Here is a 12,783-nt window from a genome sequence, read left to right as displayed (position 1 = left end):
TTTAAAACGGTAATTGTTAAACTCTGCATTATTGCAAAATTTCTTTTTTAAAAAAGAGACTCCCTCCAGGCACAGTGGCTCATGCCTGTAATCCCAGCACTTTGGGAGACTGAGGTGGGTGAATCACCTGAGGTCGGGAGTTCGAGACCAGCCTGACCAACATGGAGAAACCCTGTCTCTACTAAAAATACAAAAATTAGCTGCACGTGGTGGTGCATGCCTGTCCCAGGTACTCAGGAGGCTGAGGCAGGAGAATTGCTTGAACCTGGGAGGCGGAGGTTGCAGTGAGCCAAGATCGTGCTGTGCCACTCTAGCCTGGGTGATAAGAGTGAAACGCTAAAGAGAGGAAAAAAAAAAAAAAAGACTCCAAAACTTTCAAGACTGCATTTATTTGTCTCCAGAAGGTAACCCTGGGCCTTTTCATTTTTCATACTTGTGGAAGTCTGAAACACAGAAAAAATTCCATTATAAATAGTTAAAAATAAGAACAGTTTACAAAAGAAATACAATAATGAAATATGCAAAAAAAAATTTAATTAGTAATCAAAGATGTTTAAATTTAAAGATACCACTCTTTTACCCATTAAGAGTCCATCTTTTAATAGAGGTCACTGATAAGAATGTGATGGAATTAGCACTCTTACTATACCAGTGGTGTTATAAACTGGCACGATGCATCAACTTATAGAGTGACCTACCTGTGATTCAGCAGTTCTACTTCTGGGAATCTATCCTGCAAAAACAATACAAAATACAGAAAGGGCTAAACACATCAGTTATTTGTCACGTTTATGAGAACAAAAAAACTGAGACCATAGTGGCCAACAGTAAGACAATTGTCCCACCTAATGGGTCACATAAACATGCCAGTGATAGAAAAATCAAGAACAGGCACACAATGTTACGTACCTGATAATTTTTTAATTTTAGTTGCAAAGGAAAAGAAATTGGAAGGATTTTAGTGTATTTCCATCAGTGGTTTTACTAGCGTGGCAAGATCATTTTGTCTCTGCTCAATTTTCTGAAACACTCAACTTGAAGAAAAAAGAAACCCATGACTGAAAAATAAAGCCACTCAAGTCATGGTCAGGCTGTTTGGATACTGAAACCCATTAAGTATATATCACTGTGGATGGTAAAGCACTGCAATCAAATGCTTTAACTTAGCCTTAAACATTTATCTATTTTCTAGTCCACCCTCCTTTATATTTCAAGGTTCAGCTTTGTTAGAACAAAAGTGATTAAAAAGGACTTAACACTGTTATACCCACATCCCCCCAACCCCAACACTTCATTGACTTGCCGATATTGGGCAAGTTACTTCTGTTCCTTAGTTTCCTCACATGTAAAATGGATATAATTGTTTGTATAGCACAGGGTGGTTGTGAAAATTAAATAAGTTAATATGTATATGCTGCCAGGAACAGTCTCTGACACAAAATATGTACGACTAGCTTTTTTTTTCTAATCTTGATCGAGTCTTTCCACTATACATGTGATCAACCTTTCTTTTGTTTTATAGTTCAGACTTAGCTTTAGAAGCTTTATTTTTAAAATAAATTTTAATTTTTTACATATTTAGAATTTTTTATACTTAAGAGACAAATTCATATATATTTACCTGAAGGATTAAAGGATGACTGTATACTGCCTATAGTCTAGTGTATTTTAGAACATTTGTTTTCGTTTGTTTTTGAGAGTTAGCTGGAAATTTTCAGAAATGTAATATTTAAGTATGAGAATAGAAAACTTGCCAAAGTTTATAAATGTTGTCTTTATTGTCACAGCTCATTAAAAATTGGCTGTTGGTCTCATCTAAGCCAAAGAGTTTAAGGTCCAAGAAGAGGGTAGTCTGAAGAATAGAAACCCATTTTGTAGCTTAATGTCTTTATGAAGGCAGGCACACTCCAATTTTTGGCAGTGTGGCTGCAGAATTTGACATATTATCCAACGTACATTCCTCCACCCACTGAGCCAGGCTTGGTGAGGGAGATGGGGGTAAATAGAAATCCTTGCTCACTCAGCTTTAGAGCTCAGTCCCTGTTCCTATAATAATTTGAAAAGCAAGGCTCACCTTTCCAAAGTCCCAGAGAACTACAAGCATAGGCACCATCACAGCATCAGAACCTAAATCCCCAAAGTACAGAGAGCACAGTAAAATCCCAGGGCTATAAATGCAGTCACTGGAGCAGCCTTCCTAAGCCACTGTGCCCTTAGACCAGGGCAGCAAAACCCAACACCTTACCAGGTGAAATATGCTACTGTGGTGCAGTAAGGAGTGGGGAGGACTAGGACAAACCAGAAAGCACCCACCCCATTAAAAAGGAAACAACTTTGGAAAATACTGGGCTGACTAATCTCATCAGAATATGCCCCATAGGCTATCAGTGAACCCCGGGGCAGATGACTGTTCTTCTCAAGCAAAGGGAGACCCATCACTTACTGTGGTAGAATTTTTACCATCGCATAGAGCCACTACCTGGGGGGATGTGAGATGGACGACAGAAGAAGGAGGCTCAGGGCTTTCCCAAGGTGCTAATTAATTCATCCCAACTAGCCAAACCGTCTCATTTCAGAGCTTAAAATGCTATAGGAAGAAATGTCCCCAGTGACTAATTTCACAGATTACCACAACTTGGAATAGGGGTGGTAGGAGTCTACCATCCACATAGGCTTCTTTCTCCCAGAAACTCTCTCCAGGAGCTTTCCCATGACATGCCAGAGTTTGGAAGTATACACTGGCAGCATACCCAAGCCTCTGGAACAGACACTATGTCTCTCCATATGTCCTTTTCCAAAGGCCCTCAAGCCCCAGCGCTCTTGGCATCTCACTCCAAAATTGAGGGTGGTCTTTGTCTAGAGACATGGTCTCTACAGGGTCACTGGCAACTCTGAACGAAATTTAGAGCCATGCATAATCCGAAATGCCAGAGCACAACCACAGGTGGCAAATAGAAGCAATATACAATGGCAAGACAGCAAACACCCTGCCATCTAGCAACGCCAACCCCAATACGGCAAAAACCTACACTTCGAAGCTCTAATTTTCAACAGGCCTCTCCTGGACCTTGAAATTAATTTTTCTTCCTACCAACACCATATGCTGTGGCTTCACATGGCTCATGGCCCTCTCTGTCTGCATGAATACTTGCCAATTCATTCCCCTAGTGAACCTGCTCTGGCCCCAGAAGTTAATCTCCATCCCTGTCATCAGCAGATTCTCATGTACTTCATTCAGGAGTTTGCCTCCCAGGAATGTTGTTGATCTTGTACAGCCTGCTCTGACCCCATCTCCAAATCCCCCAAAATGCCCGTCCCTGCCACCACCAGGATTTCACTCCCTGGGTCCTCATCAAGGGCAGGGAAAAGAGTACCACTCCTGCAAACTGAAGCTGGAGAGGGCCTGCCTCCCACATCTTAAGCTCCTCTGGATATTAGCATTTCTGTCCAATGAGCCACGTTAACTGTCACTAGTTCTCTAGTCTGGTCAGGATCCTGAAACCTTATGGAATCACCCCTTCAGGAAAGCTGGGCTAAACTTTATGAGGATCCTTTTGTCAAATAAAGGTCAGCCTGAGCATCAATTCCTTGGACACTTTTTATCTTCAGCCCATCCTGGTTCCTGATTGTAAAATGCAAGCTTTTTATAAAGTTAATAAAGGTGATATTAAATAATTGCCCAACTCACATAGAATATCTCAGAGATAAATGTTAACAAAGAGAAAACTAGACAGAAAGACGGCTGCACAATAGGTACTTCAAAGAAAATGCGAGTTCTTCTCCCTCCTGAACAATTCAGTACTAACGTCATTAGTTGGGTCACAGTTAGGTAGTGAGAAGCCACAGTGACCCAAAGTGAGGTGGTATCAGAGCCCAAGCAGGGTGAGATGGCACCCACATATAGAGGCAGCCCATCTGAGTGGGAAAAGACCATCTCTAAAAGTCACATAATGTATGGTCCCATTTTTATAGCCTTCTCAAGATTAATTATAGAAGTGGAGAACAGATTAGTGACGTCCAGGAGTTTGGAAGAATAGAAGGTTGGGAGCAGAGTGTGGGTGTGACCATAAAGGAGCAGCATGAAGGAGATCTTTGTGGTGATGGAACAGTTCTGCATCTGGATTGCAATGGTGATTCCATGAATCCACACATGTGATAAAACAACATACAACTATGCATACATGGTACCAATGTCAATTTCCTGGTTTTGATATTATTATACTATAGTTACAGAAGATGCAACCATTGGGGAAAACTGGGCTACGGATGCACAGCACTTCTCTGTACTATTTTTGCAACTTCCTGTGAATCTATAATTATTTCTAAATTACAAATTTGATAAATGTAGAATGTTTGATGAGTAATGAGATATTTACGTAGTTTCAAAGCACCTCCTCACAAAATACACATTAATTACAAAAGAAAAAGATTAACTTTAAAGTGAAAGGCTTGGCAGTCACCACCTTAAGCAAGTGATCAAAGTGAATATCATTAGAAATAGAATAAATCAAAATCTGCCCCATGTAACAGGATGCAATGAGTAGAAAACAGCATCACTTTTGTTATTCCTGCTGACGATGCATATCTGAATCTAATCTAAAGGAAACAGACAAATGCTGATCAAGACACACTCTATAATAAACAACTGGCCTGTAAGCTCCAAACGTGACATGGTTATAAGTCACAGAAGCACCAAGAAACTCTCCTTCCAGACTGAAGGAGCCATGGCAACTAAATGTAATTCATGATTCTCAGCTGGGTCTTTTTGCTAGAAGAGACATTTTTGAGACTACTGGTGAAACTTGAATAGGACCTGAGGATTGTATGGCAGTAACACGACATTAATCCCCAGACTTAGTGGTTGCATTGTGGCTACGCAGGGGAATGTCCTGTTTGTAAGAAATGTACACTGAAGACTTAGGGGTGATGGGACATCAGGTTGACCCTCAAACATATCAGGAAAAAAGTTCTTTGTACTGCACCTGCAAACTTTCTATAAGTTGACTATTGTTTCAGACTAATTTTTTTTAATTTTAAAAATGAATGGCCGGGCACAGTGGCTCACGCCTATAATCCCAGCACGTTGGGAGACTGAGGTGGGCAGATCATGAGGTCAGAAGTTCGAGTCCAGCCTGGCCAACGTGGTGAAACCCCATCTCTACTAAAAATACAAAAATTAGCGGGGCGTGGTGGTGTGAGCCAGCTACTCAGGAGGCTGAGGCAGGAGAGTTGCTTGAACCCGGGAGGCAGAGGTTGCAGTGAGACAAGATCGTGCCACTGCACTCCAGCCTGGCAACAGAGCGAGACTCTGTCTCAGAAAAATAAACAAACAAACAAAAAACCAAACAAACAAACAAACAAAAAAGAATGATTTGAATGTAAAAGGATGAAAAATTCTTGACAAAACTGATGAAATTCTGGAATGCTTCTGCAAAAAAAAAGGCACTCTTTACGATCAGGCCTCAGAAGTCATACTTGACAGTAGTGACATGCACTGTCTATAAAAATCTCAAATGTTGAGTCTTCCTTGGTTCATTCTACAAATTAGCACTCTTCCAATTAACAACAAACTTGGTTGGCTAAAAAGACGAAAAATTAAGTGTTTTATTCCCTTTTTTGAAGAAAATTCCAGTCAGAACATTTCTGGCTTTTACTAGGAAACGTTAGTCCCCACTCTAAATTAGTGTACTGTACATGGCCTATGCCCAGGATCAATTATCCTCGGAAAACCAGGACCTCCCATCATACGTACTTGCTACTAGTACTGCCAAGCACAGGCCTGCTCTGCTACCGCAGAGGCTCCTGCCCAAGCCCGGGTCCAACAGGACTGGCAGGAAGGTGTAGCCAGGTGGCTCACCATGAGAGTGACATGATGATACCTACCTGAGGAGGATCCATGAGGATTAAGCGCAAGTCAGATTTTCACCTTGATACTAGCATTTGCAGAAGCATTACTCTTCTTAGATAGTCAGGTTCGAGGTCTAGATCAGGTCATTTCTTCACTTTTTTTTTTTTCTTTTTTTGAGATGGTGTCTCACTCTGTCACCTAGGCTGGAATGCAGTGGCATGATCTCAGCTCACTGCAACCTCCCCTCCCGGGTTCAAGCGATTCTCCTGCCTCAGCCTCCTGAGTCACTGGGACTACAGGTGCCCACCACCATGCCCGATTTTTAGTAGCAGTGGGGTTTCACCATGTTGGCCAGGCTGGTCTGGAACTCCTGACCTCAGGTGATCTGCCCACCTCGGCCTCCCAAAGTGCTGGGATGACAATTGTGAGCCACCGCACCTGGCCCCACTCTTTTGTTGTTCTTGGTCTTAGTCATTCCATGTCAGCTTACATAGCAGCAACAGAAATTCTGTCTCCTATGAGTTGACTGGCCTGGGAAATCTTATATCTCAAGTGGTCAGAATATGAAAATCTAGACGGAGCATATGCACAAATGAATCCTTAGAACACATTAATCAAATCAGAAATGGAAGCCAAGGCCACCCACCACCGCTTTCCCCACCCTCCCGCCCCCACCAGCCAGCAAGAAGCCTGTAGGACCTCAAATCAGAGCACAACATTGGTGAGAGCCAAGTGAGAAAACTCGAAACACTGGCTACAAAGCTGGAATACCTGTGGCCCATTATTGCTCACTAATCAATGTTGATTGCTCGTGAGTCAAGAAAATTTGGTATCTGTCCAAGTGACATGACAGGTATTATGCCAGATACTTTGCTGACATGATATCATTTGAAGTTAGTTATCTTATATACAAGGTAGGTACAATTATTATACCTATTGCTCAGATGGGGAAAACAGGATTAGAGGCATTCAGTAGCTCATGCAAGATTACACAGCTAGCAAGTGGTAAAACCAGGGCTTAAACCTCAGCAGTCTGTTCCCAGAGCATACTCTCAACTGCTCCCCTAAACTGCCTCCCTCCAACCACCATTTGTGACTCCACAGCCCTCGCTGTCCCTTATATCATACCATGTAACATGTTTGTTACGGCATGCTTACTGCACATTCCTATACACCTTTCTTATTTCAATAGTAATTGTGTTGCTGGGTAGGATAGAGCAGGGGGCCTCATTTATGTATACCAGTTCATGGCAAGGGCAAAAAGTCCACTTCTGGACTTGGAGAAGCATGCTGCCACTTCCAGCTGTCTCTTTAGTTGACAAAGTAGTAAGAGACAATGAACTGCTTTATTTCATTTAAAATGTTGTCTTACAACCAGCACCACCCTCCCGGCTCCAACCCCCACCAAGACACACACACAAAAGTATCACCAAGCATGCATCTTTATGTATGGCAAGCTACTTACTTCTTTTTCTGGAGACCACGGAGTCCAGAAAACCTTTCGATGGATTAAATAGGATCATTTAAAAGATAAACTTAGGTCTGTATTGGGTGGTTCTGGAGGAGTTTCCCCTTCCCTGGAGCTGCTTACCAGTTAATTTAGAAACAAAATATTCTCCCAAACTAGTAAACCCCACTGCCCCACCCAAGGGCTTTCATAAAGTTATCTTGTTTTAATCACACTTTAGCATGGAAAAATTACTCATATCTCAAAGTATACATGTTACGGTTTTGATATCTGTACAGCTATTTAAGAAGGAATATTTTACCAGACTTCTGGTTGGGGAGATAACTTCAGTCGTAGACATCACACCCTGGCGACAAGTATGCACCGGCTCACCACTGCCACCATCTGCCCAAGGCCCTTCCTCTTCATTCTTCAAGCCGAAAGCACAGCTGATACGTTGGGTGACGTTTCTTGATAGCTCTCTAGCCGAGGATATATGTGGTTCAGAAGTGTTGTTACTGTAGCTCTGCTCATCTGGGTCTTGTTTCTGGAAACCATACTTAGTTGTCAAACAGTATAATATGACAGAAAGATTCTGATGACTTAAACCAATACATTTCAAAGTTTTAATGGATGAGGTTTCATTTAAGTGATAAGGGCAATGCTTAAGTTATCATGGAGAGAAAAGCATTGTTCAATTGACCGTATTTTGTTCTCCTATAATCTTAAAATGTTATGCAATAGGTAACTGCATTAAACATATTATGGCATGGAACAGATTGTATGTTTTACAACGAACAAAGCACTTCTGTTACACAATTAACACGCAAGAAAAAACTAAGGTAGCCACCTGCACATGCCCAAACACTGTGACCATACCACAATCCAACCAGTTTGGCCAGCAGGACAATCCACTCCTGCCATTGCAGAATGTAGCTTCCTAGCAGTCACCTGGCTAGGACTAATGGAGAAGAAAAAAATATTCAAAGGTACTATGATATACCTGGAGATTTCTGCCCCAAATTTCTAGGATAATTGTTTCTTTTCCCTCTAGTGTCTCCCTTCTGTTCCTAAACATGATCAAATTTCTACTTAGGAAAGACCTTCACTTGATCTAACAACTTTTCTGCGGTTGTTTTTTTTTTGGGGGGGGGGGGCAGGGGGTAGGGGAGTGGGGGGGCAGGGGTGGTTCTTCTTCCCACTTGGAACTGCTAGGTTAAATGGACTTGAAGTTTGCCACTTTCCTCTGAATCTGCTTGGATTCCAGATATTTACCAATCATGCACCCTCAGTCTCCTCCAAGTTGATGCCCAGCCCAATTCTCTTTCACCTTTCAAGTGCTAGACATGGTGCCTTCTCCAGTCCTGGCCTTCTTCAGCCTCTCTGTAACCTCTCATACTCCTCACCTTTAGTTTCCTAAGGTTCTCTCCTCCTCAATTTTATGACCCCATCTTGTTCCTCTACCTTCTTGCCACATTCTAATGATGATTCCTTCCTCCTACCAACAGAGTTGCTTAGGGCTCATTTCTAAGGTCTTTTCTCTCTTCCTATTTTGTCTCCCCAGATGACTGATTCATTTTCAGACCATCAATATTTGCCTCTCCCTGGAACAAGTCCATAAAACCAGCCCACACTTTACTCTGCCTAATGGACACTTCTGAGCTATCCCACTCTGAAAATGGTGGTGACACTATGATACTTCAGTTTACAGGGCCATTTGTGTCATTCCTGCTGAATGGTTGCAAGATCCCATGAGACTGGTATCACCAGACCATTGCTGAGCTCTTCAGCTGGCCTCAGGGAGGGTCTCTTCTAAGAGAGGTCCCTTGGGGAAAGAAATGCCTCTACCTTCCTGTGTCCTGTCTGATGTGCATTCTACTGTAGGGAAACCACCACAGTGCTTTTAGGAAAGCCCCCTCCTATGTCCAGCTGTAGAAATCCTATCAAAGATTCAACAGTCAGGAACTAGGTGCCCTGGACAGTGACCATAGGCAAGTATAGATGGTCAGAGACTCAACTCCAAAGCTCATGTAGATCTGAGTTCAAATCCCAGTCCTGACTTTTCATAGCTGTGTGGCCCTTAACTATATTTTGTTTTCCTTCTCTGTAAAATGAGGGTCATAAAAATAGCTCAGAGGATTGTTATAAACATTAACTGGAAAGTATACATATATCACTTGGCACAGAGTCTCGTACACAGACAAGGCCTAATAAATGGTGGCTATCATTATTCTAAAATCTTACACCTTTACCTTTGAGTCTTTGGCTCCTCCCAAAAGATCACTGAGAACCTGGATATATTCAGTTGCACCTTTGAGGATATCAACTTTGCTGGGCTTCCTGCTTTGGGGAAGAAACGGCACAAGTGCCTTCAATTTGGCAAAACCACGGTTGAGATTTTTTATCTAGAAAACAAAAAGGCACAGTGACACACAGAGAAGCCAATTTGTACAGACATCTCCCCAAGCTACAGAAGGGGTTTTTTTCCACAGCCTCCTTGTCTGAGGGGCAAATCTAAACAGGCATATGCCCCAAAGAGTCACTGTTCCACCAGCAGTGCAGTTCATAGTAAAAGAAGAGGGAATGGCATAAACTTGGTACTATGGGCAGAAGGGCTGCAAGGTGTATTCATGTTCATGCTGACCTCACTCCTTTTCCTTTGAGAGCGTACCCGCTGTATCATAATGCAGAGGCAGTAGAGGAGTGGCCAAAATCTGAGTCAACTATACCCAGGTTTAAAATCCAGGTCTATCACTTACAAGAGTGCGTGGAATACTTCACATCACTAAGCCTCAGTTTGTTCATCTGCAAAATGGAAAATATCTTAAAGCTTTCTGGGGTGGGGTGTGATTAAGTGATATAATGTACACATAAGATACCTCACCCAAACCTGGCACATAGGAAGTCCTCAAGAAGTGGTATTGCTGCTGATGAATCAAATGTACAACTACTTGTCAAATCAAGCACTGAGCTATCAGCTCTTCAACCTCTTTCCCCACCGAGTTAATGATATAGAGGCAAGGGTGAGAATCCAGAGAGTTGGTGAGACTTGAAAGGCTCCTCATATTTTATTTTTCTCTATTCTCCAGCGTCTAATCCCTGTCTCTGAAGGCCTATAATTCTGATGGTCACCCTCCTGGGAGACACAGGCCTTGGGAGAACTGGCTCCCACTATACCACAAAGTCAATATATTTTGAGTATATCCTACCTGGAGCAAACCAGGCAAGGGACATAGTTGGCCAATTCACAGGAGAATACAACAACCAGTCAGTGTATAAAAAGAATTTAATAATCAAAGAACTACAAACTAAAACAGAAATTAGATGCCATTTTTCATGTATCAAGGTGGTAACATTTTTGTTTTATCATACCCTGGATCAGGGATAGCATGAAAAAGAGAACAGTCCTAGACCTGTAAGAAGGGATAGAAATTAGTAAACCTATCTAGAAAGCAATTGGGCAACTTCGATTGTATATGCCTTAAGTCTCAGTAATTTCACTTGCAGCATTTTATTCTAAGGAAATTATCAGACACGCACATAGAGTTACATCGATAGGTATCAGTAAAAAGCTACAAAGAGCAAACATGCCTAATAAGAGAATGAATACATTATGGTCCATTTTTGGACAGACTATGCAGTCAAAAACTATTCTTTGAAAGAATACTTAAGAATATAAGAAAATGCTTTTGATAATGTTAAGTGAAAAAATTACACAAATATGTACCGAATGACAATTCTGTAAAATTATATATATATATATATGAATACACAAAACTAGAAAAAGACTGGGTGGATATACACAAAAATGTTCACAGTAGTTATATGTGTTGTGAGTGTCGCTTAACCTCTTCAGTCATTTCTGTCTTTTCCAAGTGTGTTAATCTTACCATTATAAAGAATAATACAGCTCGTTAGTGTTTTAGTGGATAAAACCAGGACTGATTCTCTGGAGAAGACAATTCCTTCCTAGTGGGAAGGACCACTTAAACTATTAGGTCATAATCTCTTTGTAGGGCCACCAAATCAGATCACAGGGTTCTGGCCATCAAGAGTCTAGTACCGGTAAAAGCAGGAGACTTAGAGAAGTCTCCTACTCTCCTGTCGTCCTTTCTCCGCTTGCCCTCTCCCTGCAAAGTTCCTACTTGATTCTCTGGGACATTTCTAAAAGGCCTGGGGTGCTTAGGGACAGCCCCCGGCGGAATTTCTCTCCGCAGTTCCAGGCCTGAACGTGCGCTCTGCTCCCTCTTCCACCCCTCACCCTTCCCTCTCCCAGATTCGCCTCTGCTGCAGCCAAACCCGTAGAATGCAAACGCTAGGAAGGAGACCATGTCTCCCAAGTTTGGGGCTGAGTTTCGTTAGAGATAGTAAAATCTACCAGCAGGTGCCGCTCCAACCACGGCCCCCAGGACCCTTCCCGTTTGCGAGATTGCTGCGGCTCGACTGGGAAAGTCACTTTATCTTGACAGAGTTGAGTGGGAGTCTTGGGTGCACACTGGGTCGTCGTGTTTCGTTACTTTAAAAAAGAAAAGTCACTTCCGTCAGGCCCCCCTTTCTCCTCACCCTCGTGTGTGCTTCGAGGCCGAGATGCAGAAAGCAAGAAAAAGGAGCGAAGGGGATCCCTGTGCGCCCCAAGCACCCACCAGAGCCTATGGTGTGAGATGAAAGTTCACCCCCTGAGCGCGAAGCTTTTAAAACACCTGCCCAGGGAGACATTTTTGAAGTTGTCAGGGCCCCTCCTCTGTCCCCTCCCGGACCCGGGTCCTGCACAAATCCTGGAGGGTTAGCGGGCGAGGCGACCAACGCAGCGGCCGCCAACGAGCAGCTGCACGGAGGTGCAGAGGAAGGAGGCCACTGCCGTTCTCCCGACAAGCTGGGGGCGCGGGAGGCCTCGGGAGCTCGAAGTCGCCTCGAGCGGGGGTGGGCTGTGAGTGGGCCCCCGGGTGTTGACCAAGTGTTTGGTGGTGAAGCAGGGAGTGGGAGGGGGGAGCGAGCGTCGACCCTGGGGACCCCTCACCCGCTCACGCTCCTTGGCGTTGGCCACACGCCGCCGCTCCAGCACCAACTGGAGGTTTTCGGTAGACGAGTAGCCGCCTGAGGGCAGCCGCTTGAGCCGGCAGACAGCGGCCAGCTGGGGCAGCGGCCCGAACTGCTCCCGCAACACGTCTTCTAGCACCTCGGCTTGCGGGGCGCACAGGAGCGCGGGTGGCGCGGCGCGGGGATCTAGAGCGCCGGGCGCTGGGTCCATGGCGAGGTGGAGGCCGCTGAGGCCGGGCTTTCACCGGCGCACCTGGGGCCGCACGAGGCGCGGGCGGGGGCGGGGCGGGGGCGGGGCTGGACCACCTGCACTCATTCCTCCAGCGTTTTCCAATCCCGGCCTGCTCTCTGGAGGCTGCGTCCAGGCATCGCGTTGAACCAGCCGCACAGGTGCGAATCGGCAGGGCTGGAGCGCAGTACCGGCTGCACACTGGAACTGCCGGCAGCGTGG

General features: G+C 44.1%; 1 protein-coding gene across 2 annotated transcripts; it reads right to left on the bottom strand.

Annotated features, from left to right (window-relative positions):
* Positions 1-370: 370 nt before the first annotated feature.
* On the bottom strand, positions 371-12,546 carry FIGLA (folliculogenesis specific bHLH transcription factor). 2 transcript variants are annotated; one of them, XR_010580666.1, is made up of 6 exons: positions 12,313-12,546; positions 9,548-9,700; positions 7,618-7,842; positions 2,075-2,127; positions 699-733; positions 371-443 (listed from the first exon to the last, which is right to left on the bottom strand). XR_010580666.1 is itself a non-coding variant. In XM_005575646.3 (5 exons), the coding sequence occupies exons 1-5, from the start codon at positions 12,541-12,543 to the stop codon at positions 428-430; spliced, it is 660 nt and encodes a 219-aa protein (XP_005575703.3). In that variant the 5' UTR covers positions 12,544-12,546; the 3' UTR covers positions 371-427. The 2 variants fall into 2 exon arrangements, 1 of the variants encoding a protein (XP_005575703.3); XM_005575646.3 differs by lacking the exon at positions 2,075-2,127.
* Between the last annotated feature and the right edge of the window lie 237 nt (positions 12,547-12,783).

The sequence above is a fragment of the Macaca fascicularis genome, chromosome 13 (genome assembly GCF_037993035.2).
Source record: "Macaca fascicularis isolate 582-1 chromosome 13, T2T-MFA8v1.1".
In the NCBI taxonomy this organism is placed as follows: Eukaryota; Metazoa; Chordata; class Mammalia; order Primates; family Cercopithecidae; genus Macaca; species Macaca fascicularis.
Note: the sequence above shows the minus strand (reverse complement) of the source record. Positions and strands in the feature narration are given on the sequence as shown.

Excerpts from the sequence above, each read along its gene's own strand:
- FIGLA (XM_005575646.3), bottom strand. The coding sequence starts at position 12,543 with ATGGACCCAGCGCCCGGCGCTCTAGATCCCCGCGCCGCGCCACCCGCG. Across the intron at positions 7,843-9,547 it reads GAGGAGCCAAAGACTCAAAG|AAACAAGACCCAGATGAGCA; the intron begins GTAAAGGTGTAA and ends TATGGTTTCCAG. Across the intron at positions 734-7,617 it reads TCTCCCCAACCAGAAGTCTG|GATAGATTCCCAGAAGTAGA; the intron begins GTAAAATATTCC and ends TTGTTTTTGCAG.